Source organism: Salvelinus sp. IW2-2015, linkage group LG14, assembly GCF_002910315.2.
Source record: "Salvelinus sp. IW2-2015 linkage group LG14, ASM291031v2, whole genome shotgun sequence".
NCBI lineage: Eukaryota > Metazoa > Chordata > Actinopteri > Salmoniformes > Salmonidae > Salvelinus > Salvelinus sp. IW2-2015.
This window is the reverse complement of record NC_036854.1, coordinates 6,329,859-6,357,143: the sequence shown is the minus strand read 5'-3', so window position 1 is coordinate 6,357,143 and position 27,285 is coordinate 6,329,859. Positions and strand designations below refer to the sequence as shown.

The 27,285-nt window shown below is 41.2% G+C and overlaps 2 protein-coding genes across 9 annotated transcripts in view; one reads left to right on the top strand and one right to left on the bottom strand.

Annotated features, from left to right (window-relative positions):
- LOC111972900 (interphotoreceptor matrix proteoglycan 2-like) overlaps positions 1-24,004 on the top strand; it is a 37,092-nt gene extending 13,088 nt beyond the window's left edge. The window contains 12 exon segments of the mRNA XM_070446759.1: positions 4,449-4,615; positions 4,696-4,757; positions 4,845-5,686; positions 5,688-7,014; positions 7,278-7,327; positions 7,644-7,890; positions 8,230-8,752; positions 9,293-9,840; positions 13,275-13,494; positions 14,046-14,256; positions 22,006-22,083; positions 22,753-24,004. Coding sequence (XP_070302860.1) covers positions 4,449-4,615; positions 4,696-4,757; positions 4,845-5,686; positions 5,688-7,014; positions 7,278-7,327; positions 7,644-7,890; positions 8,230-8,752; positions 9,293-9,840; positions 13,275-13,494; positions 14,046-14,256; positions 22,006-22,066 — 4,258 coding nt within the window. The 3' untranslated portion in view covers positions 22,067-22,083; positions 22,753-24,004.
- LOC111973259 (unconventional myosin-VI) overlaps positions 23,441-27,285 on the bottom strand; it is a 93,850-nt gene continuing 90,005 nt past the window's right edge. For all 8 annotated transcript variants that reach the window (XM_024000557.2, XM_024000558.2, XM_024000559.2 and 5 more), the window contains 2 exons: positions 25,788-26,003; positions 23,441-25,662 (listed from right to left, as the gene is read on the bottom strand). In XM_024000557.2, coding sequence (XP_023856325.1) covers positions 25,463-25,662; positions 25,788-26,003 — 416 coding nt within the window. In that variant the 3' untranslated portion in view covers positions 23,441-25,462. The remainder of the gene's footprint in view (positions 25,663-25,787; positions 26,004-27,285) is intronic.

The window sequence follows — 27,285 nt, the reverse complement described above, 5'->3', positions numbered from 1 at the left end:
ATCAGATAACCTAAGAGTAAATCCATTTCAATTCAATCACTTTTTGACAGCATCCCTTTTGATTTAAACAAAACTTTTGAATACATGTTTGTCCATGGAAGAAGTGGACAGAAAGTGACTTTTTGGATCTGAATGCCTAAACATTCAGGAGAATAAGGTGCTCAAAGTTTACCCCTTTTGCATACCCCACTAAACCACGAGGCATCCATGTCTTCATCACATCTTCAACCTACGGTTGAGTTTCTTTTTATAAAAACATTAATTATCTAAAAATTGATAAACTCTTTTTTTTTTCATATTCGCATATGTTGTAGCTTAGACCTTACTTTACATCATCTGAGGTTTTTGTGTTGTGCCCGCAATTGGTTGAGACACAACGTGCTCTTAAAAACAGGGGGGGTTTAATTTCAATCATAGAAATATAATTAATAGAATGGACCTATCTATCCCTTAAGACCACTGCAATTAACTGATACACCGTTGACATTTAAATTGAATTGATATGTTAACTTCTAATTACAACCACAAAGATGGCCCCGAGTCCACCCTAGAGGTCGACCGATTAATCGGAATGGCCGATTAATTAGGGCTGATTTCAAGTTTTCATAACAAACGGATAATCGGTATTTTTGGACACCGATTTGGCCGATTTTTATATATTTTTATTTTATTTAACTAGGCAAGTCAGTTAAGAACACATTCTTATTTTCAATGATGGCCTAGGAACGGTGGGTTAACTGCCTTGTTCAGGGGCAGAACGACAGATTTTTACCTTGTCAGCTCGGGGATTCAATCTTGCAACCTTACGGTTAACGAGTCCAACGCTCTAACCACCTGCCTTACATTGCACTCCACGAGGAGCCTGCCTGTTACGCGAATGCAGTAAGAAGCCAAGGTAAGTTGCTAGCTAGCATTAAACTTATCTTATAAAAAACAATCAATCAATCATAATCACTAGTTAACTACACATGGTTGATGATATTACAAGTTTATCTAGCGTGTCCTGCGTTGCATATAATCGATGCATTCGCGAAAAAGGACTGTCGTTGCTCCAACGTGTACCTAACCATAAACATCAATGCCTTTCTTAAAATCAACACACAAGTATATATTTTTAAACCTGCATATTTAGTTAATATTGCCTGCTAACATGAATTTCTTTTAACTAGGGAAATTGTGTCACTTCTCTTGCAACAGAGTCAGGGTATATGCAGCAGTTTGGGCCGTCTGGCTCGTTGCGAACTGTGTGAAGACTATTTCTTCCTAACAAAGACAGCCAACTTTGCAAAAAGGGGGATGATTTAACATAAGCGCATTTGCGAAAAAAGCACAATCGTTGCACGACTGTACCTAACCATTAACATCAATATCTTTCTTAAAATCAATACACAGAAGTATATATTTTTAAACCTGCATATTTAGCTAAAAGAAATACAGGTTAGCAGGCAATATTAACCAGATGAAATTGTGTCACTTCTCTTGCGTTCATTGCACACAGAGTCAGGGTATATGCAACAGTTTGGGCCGCCTGGCTCGTTGCGAACTAATTTGCCAGAATTTTACATAATTATGACATAACATTTAAGGTTGTGCAATGTAACAGGAATATTTAGACTTATGGATGCCACCCGTTAGATAAAATACGGAACGGTTCCGTATTTCACTGAAAGAATAAACGTTTTGTTTTCGAGATGATAGTTGAAGGTATATGAAATATAAATCGTATAGAGAGAAATAGTCCTATAATTCCAATAATAACAACAACCTAAAACTTCTTACCTGGGAATATTGAAGACTCATGTTAAAAGGAACCACCAGCGTTCATATGTTCTCATGTTCTGAGCAAGGAACTTAAACGTTAGCTTTCTTACATGGCACATATTGCACTTTTACTTTCTTTGTTTTTGCATTTTTTTAACCAAATTGAACATGTTTTATTACTTATTTGAGACTAAATAGATTTTATTGATGTATTATATTACGTTATAATAAGTGTTCATTCAGTATTGTATTATTTGTAATTGTCATTATTACAAATAAATAAATAAAAATCGGGCGATTAATTGGTATTGGCTTTTTTTGGTCCTCCAATAAATCGGTATCGGTATCGGCGTTGAAAAATCATAATCGGTCGACCTCTAGTCCACCCACCATCGAATGTCAACTTAAATGGTCTATTCTATGATATATATTTCTATGATTTCAATAGGTTTCCTGTGGAGGATTGAGAGTATAATTTAAAACAACAGATATTCCCATTCAAGTCATTCCTTGATGGGTGGACCTCCAACCATCTTTGTGGTACCATTTGAAAGTTGATATTTAAATTTTATTCCCATTTTATTAGCCAAAACATGACACCCACCCTGGATTCAATAGCATGTTGTGTCTCAACCGATGGCGGGCACAACACAAGAACCTCAGATTATGTAAAATAGGGTCTAAGTTACAACATATGTGAATATGGAAAGAATAGGATCAGCTTTAACATTGCAGATAGATTGTGGCTTCTATCAACGGTTGTCTGCATAATTTCCAATCACCCATATATATATATACACCGGTATATATTTTGGATAATTAACATTTAAGAAAAAAAAAAAAAACATATTTATCCAAATAAAAATAAATCAAGAAATAATACAATGGTTTAACAACCCTGTTTGTAAGCTTTCTAATGATGTCAACCTCAACCATTTATATTTTCCATTAATGAAGACATGAATGTCTCATGCTATGGTGGGGTATGCAAAATAGGTAAACTTTCAGCATCTTTATCGCTTGAATGTTTTGGCGTTCAGGTCCAAAAAGTAACTTTCTGAGCACTTCTACAAATCACAAATATGTATGGAAGGTTTCGTTCAAATCAAAAGGGCTGCTTTAAAAAGTGATTGAATTCAAATGGATTTTCTCCTAAACAAACAGCAACTCGGCAATAGAGATTAATAGAGAGTAATGGCGTCTTTTTGTAGGCACAAACTCAGCTATGGTTCATTGAACAAAGCCTATGTCAAAATTTAGTATAAATAAATAAATAAAGACCGAAAATAAGTTCTGTGGTAAACATAAGCTTAGGAGATCAAATCTACGTTTTGTTCTATGCTATAATCTTCATCAGCTAACATCACTATTTGTGAATTTTGAAGCATTTTTGAAAATGTAAAAAATAATAGACAGAGGCTTCATAATTCATAAAGGTCATGTTAACTGACTGACGTTATCTCATAGAACAAAACATATAAGATCTCATAAGCCTGTGTTAACCTCAGACCTTATTTTCGCCATTTATTCCAAAACCCTATTCTTTCGCCATTCATTTTGCCCATAGGAATGGCTGAACGAACCAGAGGTAAATCATTTCTGGTTTTTAGGACTACAAGCTGGCGAGCTCTATTACTCAGCTGTTTTTGCACTGCAGCCATGATGGGCCAATGCATCAACCAGGGACATTGTTGAGAAATGGCGACCAAAGTCAGCTGAAAAAGGGACTCATTTTTCTCCCCTTCTGTAGCTCATTTAAAGGGATACTTTGGGATTTTGGTAATGAGGCCCTCTATCTACTTCCCTATAATCAGATGAACTTGTGGGTACCATATTTATGTCTCTGTGTCCAGTATGAAGGAAGTTAGAGGTACTGTAGTTTTGTGAGCCAATGCTAAGTAGCATTAGCACATTGACTGGAAGTCCATGTGCTATCTGCTAGCATGCTAGTAGCATACCAGTAGATTTCCAGTCATTGAGGTAATGCTAGTTAGCAATTTCTCTAGCACTACTTCCTTCAAACTGCATGCAGACATAAAAATGATATCCACGAGTTCATCTGACTCTGGAGAAGTAGATGGAGGGCCTTGTTGCCAAAATCACAAAGTATCCCTTTTGGGTTAACAAGGTTTTCATAGGCTTCTTCATCTTAGGATGGAAGGCAAGTAAGTAGTGCAATACAAAGCCCTGTGTGAATAGAATAATTGCTGAGTTGATCCCTCCCTAATTTGCGGGCCCTGTGGTGGCCAGTGCTGTCACATGCAATAATAGCCCGCTTCACTAATCTGATAAAGGATACACAACTCATTCGACCTTGGCATCTTCACTGTTCACAAAAACAAAAAGGAAAGAAATTGATGTATCAACATTGATGTATCATTGCTATTAATCCCATTGAACTAATATGTTTACCCTCCGGCTTCTGCATTGACAGAGCTGAATATTGCTAAATCTTTTAAGTGTCATTAAAATCTGCAAGAAAAAAGTGGTTGATTTCCATGCTCTGCATTTCAAGTATACTACTTTTCAATTGATCTCGTATCTTGACTCTCCAATTCTTAAACCTGCCAGGGGATTGCTTTGTTTTTAGTTGATAGTTAATTGCTTAAAGTGTATATAGATCTGTTTAATACAGTAATCACCAGCTACTCTTATTTTCTCTCATACAATATATTCTTCTTTTTCAGACCTGGAGGAGTGACAGTGCACTATTCTCTGGTCTTTCAGACAATTTCAGAGGATGACACAGGGACTCCAGTGTCAGCTGTGCCCAGCCTGCGGGAAATGGTGGCCAAGGCTTTGAGTGAAGAGGCCTCTCTGCCAGTGGATCTACAGTCATTAAACTTTGAACCAGGTAGCCAAATCACTGTGAATAAGGTATGTTATATTTTTGAAATACATGTTTTGCATTGGTTGTTGTACGTCTTTCCACAGTAAAAGGGATTCCACCAACTACAACACCTGTTAAGGAAGCTGTCGAGGAAACAATTGAAGATGTAAGTACTGGCTTATTAATCTAGACTACCAATGGTAAAATACCATACTTTGCATCAACATGCTTTTTTTGTCTGTTTCATCAACAGTCCAGTGAGCCAGCTTTCCACAACGATCTGGACATATCCACAGATGAGCCAGAGATTGCTATGGAGAAGCCTCGTCTGGATGTTCCACTTGGCCCTGTGGAAAAGGAAAATGCGCTCGTCACCCTCCTGGACTCTACAGATATGCCAGATAAAGAAGAAGCAGCAGCACCACCAGAGAGAAGAGATGTGCCCTACATCTACATGGATACTAGTGATGAATTAGTGGAGAGTGAATCTGAAGCAACAACTGAACCAGAGGAAGAGGTGCCATTTATCACACACATGATTGAAACCATTCAAGCCATTGATGAGGGAACTGGTGAGCTTGTAAGAGACTATTTCCCAACCTCTCCTGCTGAGGGATACCCTGAGCCACCTTTTGGTAATTTAGTCCCTACTAATGGGTACCCTGTTTTACCCCATGAGGATTTGGATATTACCTCCGCTCCTGAAATAAAAAGTATAGAAACTAATGCTCCAGCTAAACTCCTTCCTAACTTGATATCAGAGGAGGAGGCTGTTGTTGAGAAGGAGGCTGAGCCTACTCCAACCACTCAGATTAAGCTTACCACAGCCATTGCCACTGAGGAAGAGGTATCTAACCCTGGATTACCTGTGACGACTCTCTCAGCCATCACAGATCAGCCTGCCACTGAAGCAATAGAGGACTTTGAAGATGAGGATGATATTATCCATATTCCGATTGAAGAGGTTGAGGAACCAGAACCTGAGGATGAGGTATTTGAGGAACCAGAACCTGAGGAAGAAGTAGTTGAACCAGAACCTGAGGAAGAAGTAGTTGAACCAGAACCTGAGGAAGAAGTAGTTGAAACCAGAACCTGAGGAAGAAGTAGTTGAACCAGAACCTGAGGAAGAAGTAGTTGAACCAGAACCTGAGGAAGAAGTAGTTGAACCAGAACCTGAGGAAGAGGTAGTTGAACCAGAACCTGAGGAAGAAGTAGTTGAACCAGAACCTGAGGAAGAGGTAATTGAACCAGAACCTGAGGAAGAGGTAGTTGAGATCTTGGAACCTGAAAAAGAGGTAGTTGTGGAACCAGAACCTGAGGATGAGGTATTTGAGGAACCAGAGCCCAATGAATATGTAGTTGAAGATCCAGAACCTGAGGCAGATGTAGATGAGGTCTTGGTAGTTGAGGTCTTGGAACCTGAGGAAGAAGTAGTTGAGGAACCAGAACCTGGTGAAAAGGTAAATGAGGTCTTGGAACCTGAGGAAGAAGTAGTTGAACCAGAACCTGAGGAAGAGGTAGTTGAGGTGTCGGAACCTGAAAAAGAGGTTCTTGAGGAACTACAAACTGAGGAAGAGGCGGTTGAGGTCTCGGAACCTGAGAAAGAGGTACTTCAGGAACCAGAGCCCGAGGAAGAGGTAGTTAAGGCACCAGAACCTGATGAAGAGGTAGTTGAGGAACCAGAGGAAGAGGTAGTTGAGCTCTTGGAACCTGAGGAAGAGGTAGTTGAGGAACTAGAACCTGAGGAAGAGGTAGTTGAGGTCTCGGAACCTGAGAAAGAGGTAGTTGTGGAACCAGAAACTGAGGAAGAGGTAGTTGAAGAACCGGAGCCCAAGGAAGATGCAGTTGAGGAACCAGAACCTGAGGTAGAGGTAGATGAGGTCTCGGAACCTGAGGAAGAAGTAGTTGACGAACTTGAACCTGGGGAAGAGGTAGTTGAGTTGTCAGAACCTGAGAAAGAGGTACTTGAGGAACTACAAACTGAGGATGAGGTAGTTGTGGTCTTGGAACCTGAGAAAGAGGTACTTGAGGAAATAGAACCTGAGGAAGAGGTAGTTGAGGAACCAGAGGAAGAGGTAGTTGAGCTCTTGGAACCTGAGGAAGCAGTAGTTGAGGAACCAGAGCCTGAGGAAGAGGTAGTTGAGGAACCAAAGCTTGAGGAAGCGGTAGTTGAGGAACTAGAACCTGAGAAAGAGGTAGTTGAGGAATTAGAACCTGAGGAAGAGGTAATTGAGGAACCAGAGCCTGAGGAAGTGGTAGTTGAGGAGCCTGAGGAAAATGTCATTGAGAAACCAGAGCCTGATGAAGAGGTAGTTGAAAAACCAGAGGAAGAGGTAGTTGAGGAACCAGAACATGAGGAAGAGGTAGTTGAGGAACCAGAACCTGAAGAAAAGGTAATTGAGGTTTCGGAACATGAGGAAAATGTTAGTTGAGAAAACAAAAAGAAGAGGTATTTGAGGAATCAGAACCTGAGGAGGTTGTTGAGGAACTAGAACCTGAGGAAGCGTTGTTGAGGAACTAGGACCTGAGGAAGCAGTTGTTGCGGAACTAGAACCCGAGGAAGAGGTAGTTGAGGAACTAGAACCTGATGAAGAGTGTAGTTAAGGAACCAGAGCCTGAGGAAGAGGTAGTTGAGGAACCAAAAGCCTGAAGAAAAGGTAATTGAGGTTTCGGAACATGAGGAAAGGTAGTTGAGAAAACAAAAGAAGAGTATTTGAGGAATCAGAACCTGAGGAGGTTGTTGAGAACTAGAACCTGAGGAAGCGTGTGTTGAGGAACTAGGACCTGAGGAAGCAGTTGTTGCGGAACTAGAACCCGAGGAAGATGTAGTTGAGGAACTAGAACCTGATGAAGAGGTAGTTAAGGAACCAGAGCCTGAGGAAGAGGTAGTTGAGGAACCAAAGCCTGAAGAAAGGGTAGTTGAGGAACCAAAGCCTGAAGAAGAGGTAGTTGAGGAACCAGACCCAGAGGATGAGGTAGTTGAGGAACCAAAGCCGGAGGAAGAGGTGTGGTGAGGTCTCAGAACCTAAGGAAAGGGTAGTTGAGAAACCAGAGGAAGCAGTAGTGAGGAACCAGAACCAGAGGAAGAGGTAATTGAGGTCTTGGAACATGATGAAAAGATAGTTGAGGAACCAGAACCAGAGGTTGAGGTTGTTGAAGAACCAGAATATGAGGAAAGGGTAATTGAGGAATCAGAGCCTGAGGAAGACATAGTTGAGGAACCAGAGCCTGAGGAAGCGGTAGTTGAGGAACTAGAACCTGGAGAAGCGGTAGTTGAGGAACTAGAACCTGAGAAAGCGGTAGTTGAGGAACTAGAAACCTGCGGAAGAGGTAGTTGAGGAACTAGAACCTGAGGAAGCGGTAGTTGAGGAACTAGAACCTGCGGAAGAGGTATTTGAGGAACTAGAACCTGAGGAAGAGGTAGTTGAGGAACCAGAGCCTGAGGAAGAGGTAATTGAGGTCTTGGAACATGAGGAAAAGGTAGTTGAGGAACCAGAACCAGAGGTTGGGGTTGTTGAAGAACCAGAATATGAGGAAAGGGTAATTGAAGAATCAGAGCCTGAGGGAAGACATAGTTGAGGAACCAGAGCCTGAGGAAGCGGTAGTTGAGGAACCAGAGCCTCGAGGTAAGCGGGTAGTTTGAGGAACTAGAACCTGAGGAAGAGGTAGTTGAGGTACCAAATACAGAGGATGAGGTAGTTGAAGAACTAGAATATGAGGAAGAGGTAATTAAGGAAACAGAACCTGGGGAAGAAATTGTTGAGGTCTTGGAACCTGAAGAAGAGGAAGTTGAAGAACCAATGCCTGAGGAAGAGGAAGTTCAAGAACCGGAGCCTGAGGAAGAGGTAGTTGAAGATCCAGGACCTGAGGAAGAGGTAGTTGGGGTCTCGGAACCTGAGGAAGTTGAAGTTGAGGAAACACAGCTTGAGGAAAATATTAGTGAGCCACCAGCTGAAGAAATTAAAATCATCCAACCTGTGGATTCTTTAGAGGACACTCTATTTGGAGAGGAAACCTGGAAACCTGATCCTGTTGAAAAGGACAATATTGTCCCAATAGAAGACCAGTCAGCTGAGGAGGACATGGAGAAACCGTTGCTTGAATACCACGGGTATGAGGACAGCTATCCTGAAGAAGCTGTTGATACTGTGGAAGAAACAGGTGAGTATTGTAGGTTATAAAGGCTGTTATAGACCAGTAAAGACCAGATAACAGGCATATATAATTAAACATTTTCAACAATAAATGTTGTTGCTAGAGGAGTGCAGTTGCATCACAACTAATAATTACAGTCCGGCCCAGGGAGGAGATGTATTAATGGTCTATATTTGGACTGAATCCTGTGCTGCCTGCTGATTAATCTTTTGTCGTGTTTATCATTTTGTATGCAGTAAACACAAGGCTTTTGACAATTCATTCATTACCGATGCTTATACCGCTGAGAGATACTTTATCAAATGATGCTGATTGATTTTAATAAAATAAATCAGACAAATATTATTCACTGCAAGGCCCCGGCAGAAATTAATGGCTCGTCTGGAACGGTTTCATTCCAGCAGTCATATAGGGAATGAAGCTCCACATTCAGTATAAAACAGGATAATGTATTATGTATTGGACAGTTGGCAGGCATTTGCAGTATGGGTAAAACACACTTGTGATGGTTAATGACTTATTGAAATATCCTCTCCTATTACAAAGATGACACAGCAGAGGTCAGTGAAGTGGAAGTTGCTCCATTGCCAGAGGAGAGTGAAGAGAAGATAGCAGTGATAGCAGAACACATCCCTGACTCTACGTCAACACCACCTGCAGAATCTGACACTGTGCCTGTGGTAGATGTAACAGAGTCACCTTCAGAGTTAGAGCTTATGGTGGATACTGAGGAGCCTGAGGTGGTTGTTATCGATGAAGAGGCTGAAGAGGAGGTCGTAGAGGTCTCAGAACCTGAGGACGAGCGTGTGCAAGATCTTGCAGACGAACTTGACCAAATGGACCTGGTGAGCACAGAGCCCATTAACCTTCCAGAGGCCAGTGGATACTCATTGGCTCCTGAGGAGCACCCCGTCGAAACCACAGCTTCTCCACCACTGAGATACCTGACCACTCCCTCCATGACCACGGCGAGTAAAGGCAGGGAGCTGGTGGTGTTCTTCAGTCTACGGGTTACTAACATGAGGTTCTCAGATGACCTCTTCAACAAGAGCTCTTCAGAATACAGATCCCTGGAGAACACCTTTTTGGAACTGGTGAGTGAGAATGATATATGTTCATAAAGGGGGGAATTCCGACCCAAGTTAAGTGTGTAAATGGAACATAATTCCCTTATTTCTCTTTACACTTATTCTGACCTGGAATTTAAGCGTGAGAATAGCATTCTATTCATCCGCTATTCGTTTGGGGTGGAGATTAAGGAAATGAAGGTGTGACGGAAGTGTGTCTACAGATACACTGTATTCTGACCTTGACTTAATTCCCTCATAATTCCACAATCTTTATGCGTGATGAAGCGATGAATGAGGTCGAGCAACCTGTCCGTTCCAAGTGGAATAACATCTACTTTATTGTTGTTCAATAGGAATAACATCATTCTCCATGCACTGTCATTTACAAATTGATAAGCGCTATTGATAAGAGCTTGGTAAATTAGTAAGCTGTTTGGATAAGGGGATTGTAAATATCAATGACAATTGTTTTAGATCTATTTTACCTTATGATCGCTGGAGACAAATGTGAAACCAGTCGTACATTACGGCAGCAAACTGTAACATATCACCTCTTCTATAGGGACATTTATGAAATACTGGCCTTATAACCTTGCAGGGATGACATTTGGAGACCCAAGCTATAGGCTTCTGTAGCCATGAGCAAATGACATGACACCAAACCTACTGAGTTGATTTATGATTTGCAGAATGTTTTAATTATATGTCTGAAATTTTACAATTTGAATTGTGTTAAATATTACCCAGTATCGGTAGCCTTTCTTTCCTCTGTAATCTTTGTGTGGTTGTGCCGAAGGATCGCTAGCCATAGTGGATCTTATTAGGCTAACGTATTCCAAGCTGTGCAATAATTTGGGACATGTAGCCTATTTGAATCCTTATGGAACACAGACCATACGTAGCAGTTCAAACCTGGAGATTGGACGGTTGTCATCACAGTTCCATGATTAGTGAGGATTATTATTGTAGATTTATAGGACTACTGTTTCACCCCTATTGTACTCTTTTCTCACCTTTCCAATATTTAATGGATTGAACAATTGAATATGTCAACTTTCAGGATGAATCGAACTACTGTATTTTTGATTCACCAATATATTTACTGTGTAAAGGTTCTCCAAACCTCTTTTATTATTATTCATAAATATTTTCCGAACCCTAAATAATATACAAGATCAGAGTATTTTTAAATCTACCAACTGGTGCTGAAAGGGAGATGAATATGCATGGCTTTCTTCCATCGATCCCTAATATTCTGAACCGTTCTCTCCATATTCTAGTGAGTCTGTTGAGAAAATGTAGATTAAAAGGTATGGGACTCGCGGTCACGGACGGTAATGACACAGCCTGGGATCGAACTCCAGGCTGTAGTGACGCCACAGCGATGCGATGCAGTGCCTTTTTTCTTTAGCAAATGCATCAATTCAGCTATGTTCATTTTTGGAGTGACGTCTATTTAAGAGTGACGTACCATATTTAAAGGCCTGCGTTTTGCATGACTCCTTTTTCCTCTGACTAAACTGACGTGCCTGCTTTAACGTTGAGTGAATTTAGCAACGAGTCATAAGATAGCAGATTTAGCTTTCAGGATAAGGTACATTGAAATGATGCAGCTGATGGGTATATTGTTTGTGAAAGTATACGCATAGCTAACCTTTCTTCACCTTTCTCTTGAGCTTGACATGTTAGATAGGAATACTCTACTAGCGGCCGTTAATGATTGGTTGTATCATCAACAGATGATTTACATCGATTAGATTTACTTATGCACATAAGTCGAATAACATGTCTCACTTTCACGCGGAAACGACTGCACCGTTCCCCTCGGTATACAGTGCAATGACTCAGCTGACAGTTAAACACGTTGTAGAAGATGAGGGCTGCCATCTTGAGAACCGAGCACGTAGACACTGCTCTGGTTCCTTTTGACGTGATAAGATGTGGGAGAGAGAGGAGGAGAGAGAGAGAGAGAGAGAGAGAGGGAGATGAAATGTTTCCTATGTCCAACCAATTTTTGTTGTTGCTGTCATTGATTTGCTGTCACTATGTCATTGACCCCATAGCTTCATCACTAAAAGCGTGCCGGTAACCCCTCAGCCTCTCCACATGTACAGACTCCACTGGAATAGTTTGTTTGGGCTAATTTCAGGCTTAAAAAATAACGCTATTTGTAAATTGAAGGGCCAGACTCTCTGAGAAGTTAATGGATTTGAAATGCCGGGCTCATTGTAAACATATGCACGTTCTGTATGTGGATAAATGAATGATAGAGCCATTATGACCAGCTGCATCATAATAACATGATACTTCAACACAAAATGCTCCATAGAGCCTGATCTGATCTATACTGCACCTGTAGAGCCTTAACTATTCTGACTATTGTGTTAAACACACATGATATACGATACATGTGAATGACACAGGACTGTAAGAGGCGTGGTTATTAATAAAGAAGAGTGTAGGACTAGATGTACATTGTCTATTTAGCACAGAGTGACCCCTCACGTGGTACTTTCCATTTTATTCAAGCTACAATACACATCTGTGTTTCACTTTATAGGAGCAATTCAACCCCAAGGGACACAGAGAAACAAAGTAGTTAAATGTTGTGTTCCAATTTGAATCAGATTCCCAGCTATGCAGGCAACCTTTAAGGTGTTTCAACTCTTGAGGATATGTATTTTCGAAAGATATGGCACTTCACTCACAATTTGTGCATAATTAACATATAATTGCAGAGTGGGTTTTGCTCTCTGTTTGTCTAAAATGGTAGCTTTGAATCCCTTTGACAAAACCAAGAAGTGAGAAAAACTATAAGGAAGATTGCTGTGCTGACAACAAAAGTCTGATGAACTGCCAAGCTCCGAGATCTCAACCAGCATCAAAGCTGTCCTAAGTTTCCCTCCAAAGATCAAAAACGATTCAATGTGCTGCCTGCCAGTAACGGTTCCACATTCAATATTTTCAATTGAAAGAAATAACTGAAGGCAAAGGTTTTTTTCCCCCCGGACTTGTCTGATCTATGCTCAGGAGCCGAGGAATTACATCCTTTTAAATGGTTTATTCAACTCCGAGGGAAGGTGCTGGTTTTGACCTGGCTTAGAGCTGGCTTAGACCTGGTTTAGACCTGGTATTATCACTTCATGGCTTTGAATAATGGGACACTGCCACACCGGTCACAAGTAGAGGATTTTAGTATGAGGGCTTTGTTCCACTTCAATAGTGTATAAAAACATGGGGTGTAGCAGGTAGAACTCTTTGAACTACCACATGGTAATTACGGACAGTGATTAAATGTCACTGTTATGAGAAAGTCATTCAAATAAGTGAAGACCAATAATCTCTTTCTATGCCTAAGAGAAAAAAGTTAAACACATTGGAAACATTTAAATGTCAATTGAAAATAATTTGTCCTCAACGCTTTAGTCACTTTTGGCTTATCTCTTGTTTCTGTTCAGCTGCTGCCTTACCTGCAGTCCAATCTAACAGGATTCAAGAAGCTAGAGATTCTTAACTTCAGGAATGGCAGCATTGTGGTCAACAGCAAGATGAAGTTCACCAAGTCAGTGCCATACAACGTGACCCAGGCCGTCCACTGTGTCCTGGAAGACTTCTGCAACGCTGCAGCCATGAGACTCAACATTGAGATTGACAGTCACTCTCTGGACATAGAGCCTGGTACGAGACGAGGCCCGGGTTGTGTCCCAAATGGCACCCTATTCCATATATAGTGCACTACTTTTGCCCATAGGCAGGGCCCATAGGTAGGGCCCTGGTCAAAAGTAGTGCAATACATAGGAATAGCGTGCCATTTCAGACTCAGACCATGTTTCACTGCAGTTACACTCATTTCAAGATGTTTACAGAATGAAATACATAACAAATATACTGTAGTAACAGTCTAATGAATGAAAACATTTTGCATGGCGACTATTACAGCTTTAAAGAATAAAAGCACTTTTATCGTAGACTATAAATTGGCGAGAGTGTAAAATCTATCGAATGCAATGTTCCATCATTGCTAGACTTTTCAATAGCTAAAGTCCTAACCCTTCAAATTAAATTCAGACAAAAACAGAGGAAAACCTCATTAAAATCAAACACTTTTGACTACCTCCCTGAGAAAAAAAACATAGTTAAAAAAGGAGGAGAAGACAGCTTCACAGCTTCTTCGGTATTTCATGGAAACTGATCCTATCATTTCCCCCTTCCTCATCCTTTTTGAACAGCTGATCAAGCAGATCCCTGTAAGTTCTTGGCGTGCAACGACTTCTCTCACTGTGTGGTGAATCGATGGTCCAGGGAGGCTGAATGTCTCTGTAACCCGGGGTACATGGCTATGGACGGCCTGCCCTGTCAGAGTATCTGTGTCCTGCAGCCTGACTACTGCCAGAACGGGGGCCATTGTGAGATAGTACCAGGGCATGGAGCCACTTGCAGGTACCGTAGAATACTTCAACTATCTGAACATATAGGAAACATTGCAGTATGCTTCTATACATGTACAAAGATTTGTATTAAACCATACATTTTTACTGCTACCTAATATTCATAATATCCATGGTCATCACTTGTTTCTCTCACCCGTTACATTGTTCTACTTGTTTATGTTGTTTACTTAAAGTGTTGCGAGGAAAGCAACACAACGTGACAATATAATACCACATTCAACACTACACACACTCTTCATGAACTGTATATTGTGTGCTCTAACCAAGTGTCTTTCACCGCTTTAGATGCCCAATGGTAAAGTCTGGCACTTTAACGGGGAGCGCTGCACTGGTACTGTAGTCTTAATACTAGTGGACTTCAGTGACGCTATAAGCTCACAGCTTGGAGTCGCCGACATCATCATGCTGACACTGGAACCTACAGAAAACATTTCTGTATAATCATTTGTTTTCTTAATATAATTTTGTTTAGACCCGATTGAACATACTCACCTTCTGAAAAAGTTTTTATTTTGGGGGATTAAATCTTTAAAGTCACCACCACTCAAATCTTGGTTCTTATTTAACATACACATTCAACGCTAATCATTATGCCTTTACTGGTATATGCTTAAAGATGTATTTCTGTATGGGGGAAACTTATGTTTATTCTTCAGTAAAGCCCATATGACAAGAATCAGAAACTTCCAAATATCCTTCACTAACTATGCTACCACTTAACTAATCCCTCGACACAGTATATGTAAAAACAGCGATAAAGTACTTACAGTGACAAAGTCGTGTTCAAGCAAAGGTTAAAGTGTCAGTGGCTTTAATTCCCCATCTGATCCAGTTAGTTCCATGTGAAATTGTGAGAGCAGCTTTTCTGCTTGTCTGGGGATTCGAGGGCTTCATCCCGACAAGGAACCAGTTAACCCACCCACACAGACCTAGATTTGCCATCTCCCATTAACACAGTGTACATCCAAAATGGCAACCTAATCCGTATATAGTACTAATCTAGCTCCTAGACCAGACAGCACCACAAACCGTCAACAATATCAAGTCTTAGACAATCTAAAGGTTAAAACGTTATTTAGCTTTCCTGTAATCTTATTGTAACTAGTTTATGATTTCTCAGGTCAAAGATAAAGAGCAATTTTGTCTCAAGAAATCTATGAAACAATTTTATTTCGACATTTTGAATGTCTTGAGATGCAGCATCTCGTTTTCAAGGGTGTGTCCCCCCAATAAAAGGTAACACTTTACTTGACACCTAGCGTCATAACAGTCATAACCATGTCATAACAGCTGACATATGTTTCATGATCATGAAACATATTTAGACCTGTTGTGACATAGTACAAGTCGAATGTTTGGACACCACTACTCATTCAAGGGTGTTTATTTATTTGAACTATTTTCTACATTGTAGAATAATAGTGAAGACATCAAAACTATGAAATGACACATATGGAATCATGTAGTAACCAAAAAAGTGTTAAACAAAATCAAAATCAATTTTAAATTTGAGATTCTTCAAAGTAGCCACCCTTTGCCTTGATGACAGCTTTGCACACTCTTGGCATTCTCGCAACCAGCTTCATGAGCAATGCTTTTCCAACTGTCTTGAAGGAGTTCCCACATATGCTGAGCACTTGTTGGCTGCTTTTCCTTTACTCTGCGGTCCATCTCATCCCAAACGGGTTGCGGTCGGGTGATTGTGGAGGCCAGGTCATCTGACACAGCACTCCATCACTCTTCTCCTTCATCAAATAGCCCTTACACAGGCTGGAGGTGCATTTTGGGTCATTGTCTTGTTGAAAAACAAATGATAGTCCCACTAAGCCCAAACCAGATGGGATGGCGTATCGCTGCAGAATGCTGTGGTAGCCATGCTGGTTAAGTGTGCCTTGAATTCTAAATAAATCACTGACAGTGTCACCAGCAAAGCACCATCACACATCCTCCATTCTTCACAGTAGGAACCACAAATGCGGAGATCATCCGTTCACCTACTCCACGTCTCAAAGACACAGTGGTTGGAACCAAAAATCTCAAATTTGGACACATCAGACCAAAAGGACAGATTTCCACCAGTCTAATGTCCATTGCTCGTGTTTCTCAGCCCAAGCAAATCTCTTCCTCTTATTGATGTCCTTTAGTAGTGGTTTCTTTGCAGCAATTCAACCATGAAGGCCTGATTCACAGTCTCCTCTCAACAGTTGATGTGTCTGTTACTTGAACTAATTTATTTGGGCTGCCATTTCTGAGGCTGATAACTCTAATGAATTTATCCTCTGCAGAAAAGGTAACTCTGGGTCTTCCTTTACTGTGGCGGTCCTCATGAGAGCCAGTTTCATCATAGCGATTGATGTTTTTTGCGACTGCACTTGAACAAACTTTCAAAGTTGACTGACCTTCATGTCTTAAAGTAATGGACTGTTATTTCCCTTTGTTTATTTGAGCTGTTCTTGCCATAATATGGACTATCTTCTGTTTAGCTCCCCGTCCCTTGTCACAACACAACTGATTGGCTCAAATGCATTAAACTTTTACAAGGCACACCTGTTAATTGAAATGCATTCCAGGTGATTCCTCATGAAGCTGGTTGAGAATGACAAGATGTGTAGAAATGCTGTCATCAAGGCAAAGGGTGGCTACTTTGAAGAATCTCAAATATATTTTGATTTGTTTAACAAATGTGTTTTTACTACACAATTCCATATTTATTTAATCATTTTGATGTCTTCACTATTATTCCACAATGTAGAAAACAGTAAAATAAAAATGTTTTTACTGGAATGAGTAGGTGTGGCCAAACCTTTGACTGGTACTATATATTGCGTTATTTTTTGGCTGATTATGACATCAACATAAGAGTGCCCAAAGAAAACCTACCACACAAGGCAAAACATTTTATTACACCATAGCCTACTTGTCCACAGTATTTTTTATACACTGCTCACAAAAATAAAGGGAACACTAAAATAACACATCCTAGATCTGAATGAATGAAATATTCTTATTAAATACTTTTTTCTTTACATAGTTGAATGTGCTGACAACAAAATCACACAAAAATTATCAATGGAAATCAAATTTATCAACCCATGGAGGTCTGGATTTGGAGTCACACTCAAAATTAAACACTACAGGCTGATCCAACTTTGATGTAATGTCCTCAAAACAAGTAAAAATGAGGCTCAGTAGTGTGTGTGGCCTCCACGTGCCTGTATGACCTCCCTACAACGCCTGGGCATGCTCCTGATGAGGATGGTCTCCTGAGAGATCTCCTCCCAGACCTGGACTAAAGCATCCGCCAACTCCTGGACAGTCTGTGGTGCAACGTGGCGTTGGTGGATGGAGCGGGAACATGATGTCCAGATGTGCTCAATTGGATTCAGGTCTGGGGAACGGGCGGGCCAGTCCATAGCATCAATGCCTTCCTCTTGCAGGAACTGCTGACACACTCCAGCCACATGAGGTCTAGCATTGTCTTGCATTAGGAGGAACCCAGGGCCAACCGCACCAGCATATGGTCTCACAAGGGGTCTGAGGATCTCATCTCAGTACCTAATGGCAGTCATGCTACCTCTGGCGAGCCCATGGAGGGCTGTGCGGCCCCCAAAGAAATTCCACCCCACACCATGACTGACCCACCGCCAAACCGGTCATGCTGGAGGATGTTGCAGGCAGCAGAACGTTCTCCACGGCATCTCCAGACTCTGTCACGTCTGTCACATGTGCTCAGTGTGAACCTGCATTCATCTGTGAAGAGCACAGGGCGCCAGTGGCGAATTTGCCAATCTTGGTGTTCTCTGGCAAATGCCAAACGTCTGCACGGTGTTGGGCTGTAAGCACAACCCCACCTGTGGACGTCGGGCCCTCATACACCTCATGGAGTCTGTTTCTGACCGTTTGAGCAGACACATGCACATTTGTGGCCTGCTGGAGGTCATTTTGCAGGGCTCTGGCAGTGCTCCTCCTTGCACAAAGGCGGAGGTAGCGGTCCTGCTGCTGGGTTGTTGCCCTCCTACGGCCTCCTCCACGTCTCCTGATGTACTGGCCTGTCTCCTGGTAGCGCCTCCATGCTCTGGACACTACGCTGACAGACACAGCAAACCTTCTTTGCCACAGCTCGCATTGATGTGCCATCCTGGATGACCTGCACTACCTGAGCCACTTGTGTGGATTGTAGACTCCGTCTCATGCTACCACTAGAGTGAAAGCACCGCCAGCATTCAAAAGTGACCAAAACATCAGCCAGGAAGCATAGGAACTGAGAAGTGGTCTGTGGTCACCACCTGCAGAACACCCCCAATAAAGGAGTGGTCTTGCTAATTGCCTATAATTTCCACCTTTTGTCTATTCTATTTGCACAACAGCATGTGAAATTTATTGTCAATCAGTGTTGCTTCCTAAGTGGACAGTTTGATTTCACAGAAGTGTGATTGACTTGGAGTTACATTGTGTTGTTTAAGTGTTCCCTTTATTTTTTTGAGCAGTGTATATAACATTTTCTGAAACTGACCATATTAAGTAATCATTGTAATTGCACACACATTAATGTCAGAGATGCACCTACCCCAATGCTCTGTTGCTGATGACTGAGATGAATACAAAATCATATTTCAGGAGCAGGACAACACACCCTCTTTTATGATTATGATGGCCATAATGCTTCATGACAGTGTCATGAAGTGCATTTTTCTTAGGTACCATGTTAATCTGTACAAACAACAGTACGCAAGTATAAACACCATGGAACCACGCAGCCGTCATACCGCTCAGGAAGGAGACGCGTTGTCTCCTAGAGATGAATGTACTTTTGTGCGAAAAGTGCAAATCAAACCCAGAACAGCAGCAAAGGACCTTGTGAAGATGCTGTAGGAAACAGGTACAAAAGTATCTATATCCACAGTAAAACGAGTCCTATATCAACATAACCTGAAAGGCCTCTCAGCAAGGAAGAAGCCACTGCTCCAAAACCGCCATAAAAAAGCCAGACTATGGTTTGCAACTGCACATGGGGACAAAGATCATACTTTTTGGCCATAATGACCCTCGTTATGTTTGAAGGAAAACGGGGGAGGATTGCAAACCGAAGAACATCATCCCAACCGTGAAGCACAGTGGTGGCAGCATCATGTTGTGGGGGTGCTTTGCTGCAGGAGGGACTGGAAGTAAAATTATGGTGGATATATTGAAGCAACATGTCAAGACATCAGTCAGGAAGTTAAAGCTTGGTTGCAAATGGGTCTTCCAAATGGACAATGACCCCAAGCATACTTTCAAAGTCAAGGTATTGGAGGGGCCATCACAAAGCCCTGAACTCAATCCTATAAAAAATTTGTGGGCAGAACTGAAAAAGCGTTTGCGAGCAAGGAGGCCTACAAACCTGACTCCGTTACACCAGCTCTGTCAGGAGGAATGGGCCAAAATTCACCCAACTTATTGTGGGAAGCTTGTGGAAGGCTACCTGAAACGTTTGACCCAAGTTCAACAATTTAAAGGCAATGCTACCAAATACTAAATGGCTGTATGTAAACTTCTGACCCACTGGGAATGTGATGAAAGAAATCAAAGTTGAAATAAATCACTCTACTATTATCCTGACATATCACATTCTTAAAATATAGTGGTGATCCTAACTAACCTAAGACAGGGAATTTTTACTAGGATTACATGTCAGAAATTGTGAAAAACTGAGTTGAAATGTATTTGGCAGAGGTATATGTAACCTTCTGACTTCAACAGTATACATATTTACAAATATCTTAATGGAGATGTTTCTATTAGTTAAAAACAAACAGTTAACATTTGAAGAGCTTTCTTAAATTCACTCATTTTAATGCCTTGATTTCTATAGGTAAATTATTCCAGTCAGTTGTGCCTTTGTATCTGAAAGATCTTACTCCAACCTCGCGATGTACCCTTGGAATGTGGAATTGCTGCTGTTGTCGAAAGGAGTAGTGCGAGTCTTGTGAAGTTAGGTGTTCCTTAATATATACAAGGAAATTTAAGTTGATACACTTAAAAAAATTGGTACCAATGCAGTCATCTCCTGTTTGGGAGTAACAGACAATTTAGTTATTCATACATTGTGCAATGTGTCTTATAAACGGCATCCAAGAAAGAATCCGCAAAGATTGTTATAAATGACATCTAATTCGTAAGGTAAGGTCTCGGTTGTGTTTTGATAGACGTCACCATAGTAACCCAACTGATGCTTCCCATCCTAGACTAAGGTCTTTTTAATGGATACAATAAAACTATTCTTACAGTAGATCTGTATAGTAACCCAAGCTTATGCCTTCCAAAAGATAATTCAGCATCTATCCTCGAAGCCATATATTTCAAACTATCAACAGTTTCAAGCGGTGTTCCGTCACATTTTGAAATTGCCTGCTGTGGAGTTTATTCTTTGCCATGTACTAAACAGCATATAGGACTTTGTTTGATTTAAAACCAAAGTGTTAATATCATCTTGGAGTGTTGCTTGGATCTGCAAAATATTTTAACCTGATGTATAGAGAGCTCTGTAATAGCATATATGTGAACATGTGTATTCTGACAAATGAGGTAATTCAATTATGAAAAGGGGTGCCAATACTGAGCCTTGAGCCCTGAGTCCAAGAAGTTGTGATGTGTCTTATGAAAACAAAGATACGCATGGAACCAGTTTCATTTTTTTTTTTGTGAAACCAATGTTTATTCTATTAAGATAGAATAGAATCTATTAAGATTCCAGCAGCATACCACCCTGCATACCACTGCTGGCTTGCTTCTGAAGCTAAGCAGGGTTGGTCCTGGTCAGTCCCTGGATGGGAGACCAGGTGCTGCTGGAAGTGGTGTTGGAGGGCCAGTAGGAGGCACTCTTTCCTCTGGTCTAAACAAAGATCCCAATGCCCCAGGGCAGTGATTGGGGACACTGCTCTGTGTAGGGTGCCGTCTTTCGGATGGGACGTTAAACGGGTGTCCTGACTCTGAGGTCATTAAAGATCCCATGGCACTTATCGTAAGAGTAGGGGTGTTAACCCCAGTGTCCTGGCTAAATTCCCAATCTGGCCCTCAACCATCACGGTCACCTAATAATCCCCAGTTTACAATTGGCTCATTCATCCCCCTCCTCTCCCCTGTAACTATTCCCCAGGTCGTTGCTGCAAATGAGAACGTGTTCTCAGTCAACTTACCTGGTAAAATAACGGTAAAATATAAATAAATAAAAAGATAGAATAATCAAATAAATCAAATGCTTTTAAAAAAAAAATTTTTTTTTTTATTTTTTTTTTTTTTTAAATGGCACCAGTTAGTTTGCCTTGGTCATGAAAAAGTTATTAGTATGTTTCACTAATGCTGTAGTTGTTGAATGATTGGGTCTAAAGCCAGGTTGAAATTAAATGTATCTAGTACTGATACATTAGGGAATGTATTAATTTCTCAAAGACGGTTGCTATTGAACAGCAATTTAGGCCTACAATCAGGATATATTTGAAAATGATTGGTAAAGTAAAGTACTTTGTTTTTGCCAAGAGGATACTGCACCATATTTAACTCAGTGTCATTCCATCTCACAGGTCTTTATAATGTACATTAGAACCTCCTGACTAATACGTCTTCTTTACAGAAAAACCTCGTTGTGCTTCACCCCATGTGACTTTGCCCCTTGGGATTATGTATAGTGGCAATTGTTTTATTTTTTGCTACTTAAATTTGCTCGTTTTGTCTCAATATCAGTTTTGTTATTCTTTTGTAGATACCCAGAAAAGTATACATCTTCCAGGCCTGACGAATTAAGTACACCGAGTGTTGAATGACAACACTACGTATTGAGGTAAGGACTTGTTAGGTCATTTGTTTTCTCTGGACAACTTGTGGACTTTTATTTTACCTCCATTTCTGACCCAGACAGAGAATGTCAAGGTATCAAATTACATTAATCGCAACAAAAAAGCGAATCAAACCATGACATAATTATTATTCAAACTGGTCCATTATATTTTTGCTAGTTTACGGGTGGAGCTCAAATTGATTTAGAGCAGAGTGCATTTCTACAAGACAGTAAGCCGGACAGACACACAAACACTTCACACAGACAAACTAAACCTATCAAAGGGAAGGCTTATCGCATGTTATTCACCTCTTGATGGAGTAGAGGCGGATTCTCAAGCCTGTTAATGAGCAGAAGCCGTTGTTGCTTTCAGAATGTAGGCTTTGTCGGTAGTCTGGCTTTGTGATTAGTCTGGCCTTCTTTGATCCTCTTTCCGGGTCAGTGTTATTTTGTTGTTGAGGAACTGGGTCAAATTGAATTAAGAGTTAAATGAAAGGAAACAGAATGCAGAATTGAGTTTGGCTAACTTTCATTCAAAAGATAATACAATTCAAAGCATCAGATTTGGGATTATACAGTATGCCAGTTAGATGAATGATATACATTTTAGCTTGCATGCACTGTACACAGTCTTTGTGAAAGGTAACACTGGAATCTGTTTCTCTTTTTTAGACTTGGCAACTGCAGAAGAGACACGGGAATGTTAATAAACGACAGCTAATCGCAGATGCAGATCACGGACTATGTTGTGATTGCAGAAAGACATTGACCTGTTGGCTACTGATGGACAGACAGGCACTCAGCCAGACAACCCCTTCATTTGACCTTTCCAAAGCCTGTGTTTTACCAGAAAGGATACTCCCATTTTCTGTCAAACAGACATTCAGGCGAACTCTGTGGACAGCCGTACTCGATCATTGTCATTTGTTCACTGATGACTCGGGAACGACAGATGAATGTCAAACGGATGTGGTCATTTTGCTATGGCATACCAGGACAGCTAACTGCTTTTATACATATGTGCTGACATTTATTTTAGTAGTGAAAGTGTTAATGTAAAATGCCAGATGAAAAGTTACAAGAAATGTTTTCCTCATAATGAGGTACTTATGCTGCAGCGTTGTATAGGGAATAACACATACTGTACACCTGTGTGGGTGATGTATCATTAACATCTGTCTCTAATAATGTAATGGTGTTTCCTCGGTGTTGTAAAACTACTGTTCTGTACACGTCGGGGAAATGAATTGCTCACCATCTTCAATAGGGCTTTTTTAAACTATTTCCTCACAGAACTATCTGTATTTTTTGTTGCTGGAGCATTGAGTAACAGAACGTAAAACACGAGGAGCAATATCAGTTGAGTGAAAGAATGTGTTTATTTCAACAGTTAGAGATCAGCATTAGAAAAAAAAGTGACAGTGAAAAGGCAGTATTTGAGGAATGATTGTAACGCGTGGAGAGACACACAGAGCATATCGAAGCCAGTCAGTAATTGGTTGTACATTACAAGAGATATTCCAGGAGACCACACAGTACAGTAGTATACTCTGGTGTTCAAAGTCATAAATAAATACTTAGATCTAAACTGAAGAAGACATGCCTCAGACACGAGCGCATAGATCTCATGCATTCAAACAACCACGACGTCGCCTTTTCGCTTGTGCAGAGCGTCAAAGGGAATGAGAAGGAGCGCTAGAAAACAAACTCCAGACTAACAAAATCAGCCTTACCTGAAGAGTAGTTCTAGTCTCACAAGAGATTGTCTCTAAAGCACACAGTACTGTACATGAAAAAGGCTGTCCTTCTCCTTGTAGCTTTGTTTGGAGGAATTATTGCTTCATTTTAAAGTAGTTATTTTTTTTTTCAAGAAACATGAGTCATGTGCCCAAACCCTTTGATTTTAGAGTAGAAAGATTTCTTTTGAAAATAAATGTGTACATTCCTGTAGAAACATTACTCTCTTTGTATCATACACTTATATAAAATATTCTGTACGTAAGTGTCTATTGCAATATGAGATGATATATCCAGGAGAGGGAAGACTAGCTGACTACTGTATCTGAGCTTGAGGTCTTCTTGACCCCTCCAACTTCATTTCTCCATTCAGTTCTGCTCCCATACACACATTTGGTCCAACAGTATGACTTGAATGCTATTTTGAAATCCTAGAGTATCTCAAGATTTGTATGGTTCACTTCTGGTAATCCACATCATAAATTAAATTTGATTAGCACAATATTTGGAATATCATAGCCTTGTGTGGACAACATGAAACAATGCATTTCAATCATGTGGCTTTAGGAATGAATGGTTGGGGAACGTGAAAATGAAAATATCTTTCTTTAGCTTTCTTTCGTTCTTTCTCTCATTAGCATACCTAAATCACACATATAAACAAAAAGTAAAGACTGAAGGAACAAAATCGACTCAAATTACATTCCGTCTGAAAGCCAGAGGTAAAAAAAAAAAAAAAAAGTTTACAGTATTATCAAATATAATAATTTGAAATGAATGTGAATTGATGTGCAGTTACTGAAATTAATCCTTAGAAGAACCTGACGCTCAAGTATAACTGCCTCACATGAGAGAACAGCGAGATCATCATCACCCCGCCGCCACCACCACCACCCCCAGAATGCGTTGAAGCCCATTTCCACCCATGGATCAAACATCTCTGTTGTGCAAGTATTGTCCTGTAATAAACTACATGAACAGAAAGTATTGGTTTACGTGAGATCATCAAAAAGCTGTTATTAAGACTGCAGAGAGACAAAACGATGAGACGTCAGGTTAAACCACCAACACAGTAATAAACATCTACGATTTAATACTCTTAAAACTCTTATTTGGAGGCGCAGCTTTGAAAACAGTCCCTACTTTCAGCAAATGACCCTGTTAAAGTAGTTTTTTTAATTTTTATAAGGCCTCGTAGTTAAAGTAACAGGAATATTAAAGAAAAACATCACATTTGCTCAAGAAACAAAACTAGATGTAATTAGTGTCCGATTACTCTGCATAGGTTCACTGCAAATTCCCCTGCTCCCACCAACAAATAATAATCAACAAGAAAATTGAAAGCCGGCAAGACCAACATGAAGGAGAAAAAAAAAGGACAATGAACAAAAAGCAGTTCACTTATGACTTGAGTACCTCCAGTCAAAACATGGTACAGTATGCTTGAATGCCCGCCGTGTTAGGTACAGTAGCTAAATGCATTCTTCCCTTTGCTGTAGTGAGATAGAGGCCTGTGGTTTGGGACAGGGTGGAAGTTTCCCCTAGGTACAGATCTAGGATCAGCTTCCCCAATCCTAACCATTAGTGGGGGAAATGAAAAACTGACCCAGGATCAGTAACTAGGGTGAAACTCACCCTACACCTTTTACTTGAGGAGGCTCTGCAGCATGGCTGTGGCGTAGGTGGGGCGGGCCTGTCGGCTCTCGATAGCGCTCCGGAGGTACTGGATGCCCCCGCAGCGCTCCCAGATCTCCTCAAACTGCCGGGGCAGGATCTCAGCTCCCCTCTTCCTTGTCAGGCCTGTTTCCTCCAGGCTCAGTTCACACATCTCCATGTCATCTTTCCCTACAGTCACACAGAGAAAACAGCAAAACAAGAGTTTTATGAGGCAGTAACAGTAGGAATAGACCAGACAGGCACGCACACAAAGAACCCCCCCAACTCCCCCCTGGGTCAGGTTGCTGACTGACCTGCCACCAGCAGGATGGGTTGCTTGTCCGGATGCAGCTCCATCTGCCTGGCGATCCAGGGCCCGTCAAAGTGGGCGTACCACCAGCCCTTCTTCTTGTTCTGGGGGTCCTTGTACTGGTCCCCGGGCCGGATGAAGGGGATGCGGAAGTAGCGCTGCTGCCTGTTCATGGCCACCTCATGCTGCCTGGCTGGATGGCGGGCTGGGTTCGCCTGGGCTGTTGGGAAGGAGTTAGTTAGAGGGCTAATGATGCTGGCTGATTGCAATGGCAACAGAAACCAATAGGGATGGGAAGGAACAGGAACCAATAGGAATGAAAACAGGAACCAGTAGAAATGGGAAGGAACAGCAAGAACCAATAGGGATGCTGGGACTGCGTTGCTGCTATAGCTGGGGGGGGGGGGGGGGGGGGGGGTCAGTATTAGCAGAGAGCAAATCAGAGTGACAAGCGGCATGTCAGATGTTTGTTACAGAGCCTGCTCGTATCAAAACATAAAGAACATACATTTGCATATTCTACGCAAAATGGAGCACAAATAAATAAGGGAATACATAGGCCAAGTGATTGAAAGGGGTGGGAGGCTCTATGGAGAAAAGGACCAGGGAAAGACGGGGGGGGTGCAGTAGCCTCAGTCCTGTTGACAGGCATGGTACAGTACATATTTTCCTTTAGTTTAGAGCAACCTCTCCCTGATGATTCACTGCCACCAAACAAAACGGATCCATTACTAAAAGGTGAGAAAGCTGAAAAGGTTGTGCCGTTAACTATGAGGATGACACCTTGAATCCAACACCATTGCGGTACTATTAACTAGAGACAAACAATGGCCGCCCACTCATTCCCAACACCTTTCAGAGAGTCCTTCCCTCGTATAAACAGTTGATTTTGTCCAGAGAGAAAGCTTGCAAAAGCTGCAACCGAGAGAGACTGACAGAATTTTTGGGGGGGGCGTTTGTTCCAATGACGTGTATACAACCTCTATATGTGAATACACATCATTGCTTTTGACCAAACTCCTTGACAGACGCACTATATGTGAATACCTTTCGTTGCAAGGATGGGTCTGAACTGACAGGAAAAGGAGAGAATATACAGTAGATGTGTAATTTGTCATTTGTAAGTCGCTCTGGATAAGAGCGTCTGCTAAATGACTTTGTAAATGTAAATGTAAATGTGCACCCAACAATCTCCAAGGTATAAGTACGTGTTGTGTAGCAAATCCCCTGCTTTCTGCTCCAATGAGGAGTCAACTGCTAGGTTTCTCTTCCAATCAGCAGGCAGACGTTGTTACGCTGTCATACTCCCCCAAAAAACGATGAGACAGAAACCCACAGTTTCCCGAATGGCACCCTATTCCCTTTCTAGTGCTCTACATTTACGTCATTTAGCAGACGCTCTTATCCAGAGCAATTAGGGTTAAGTGCCTTGCTCAAGTGCACAGACAGATTTTTTTTACCTAGTCGGCTCAGGGATTAGAAACCAGCGACCTTTCGGCCTG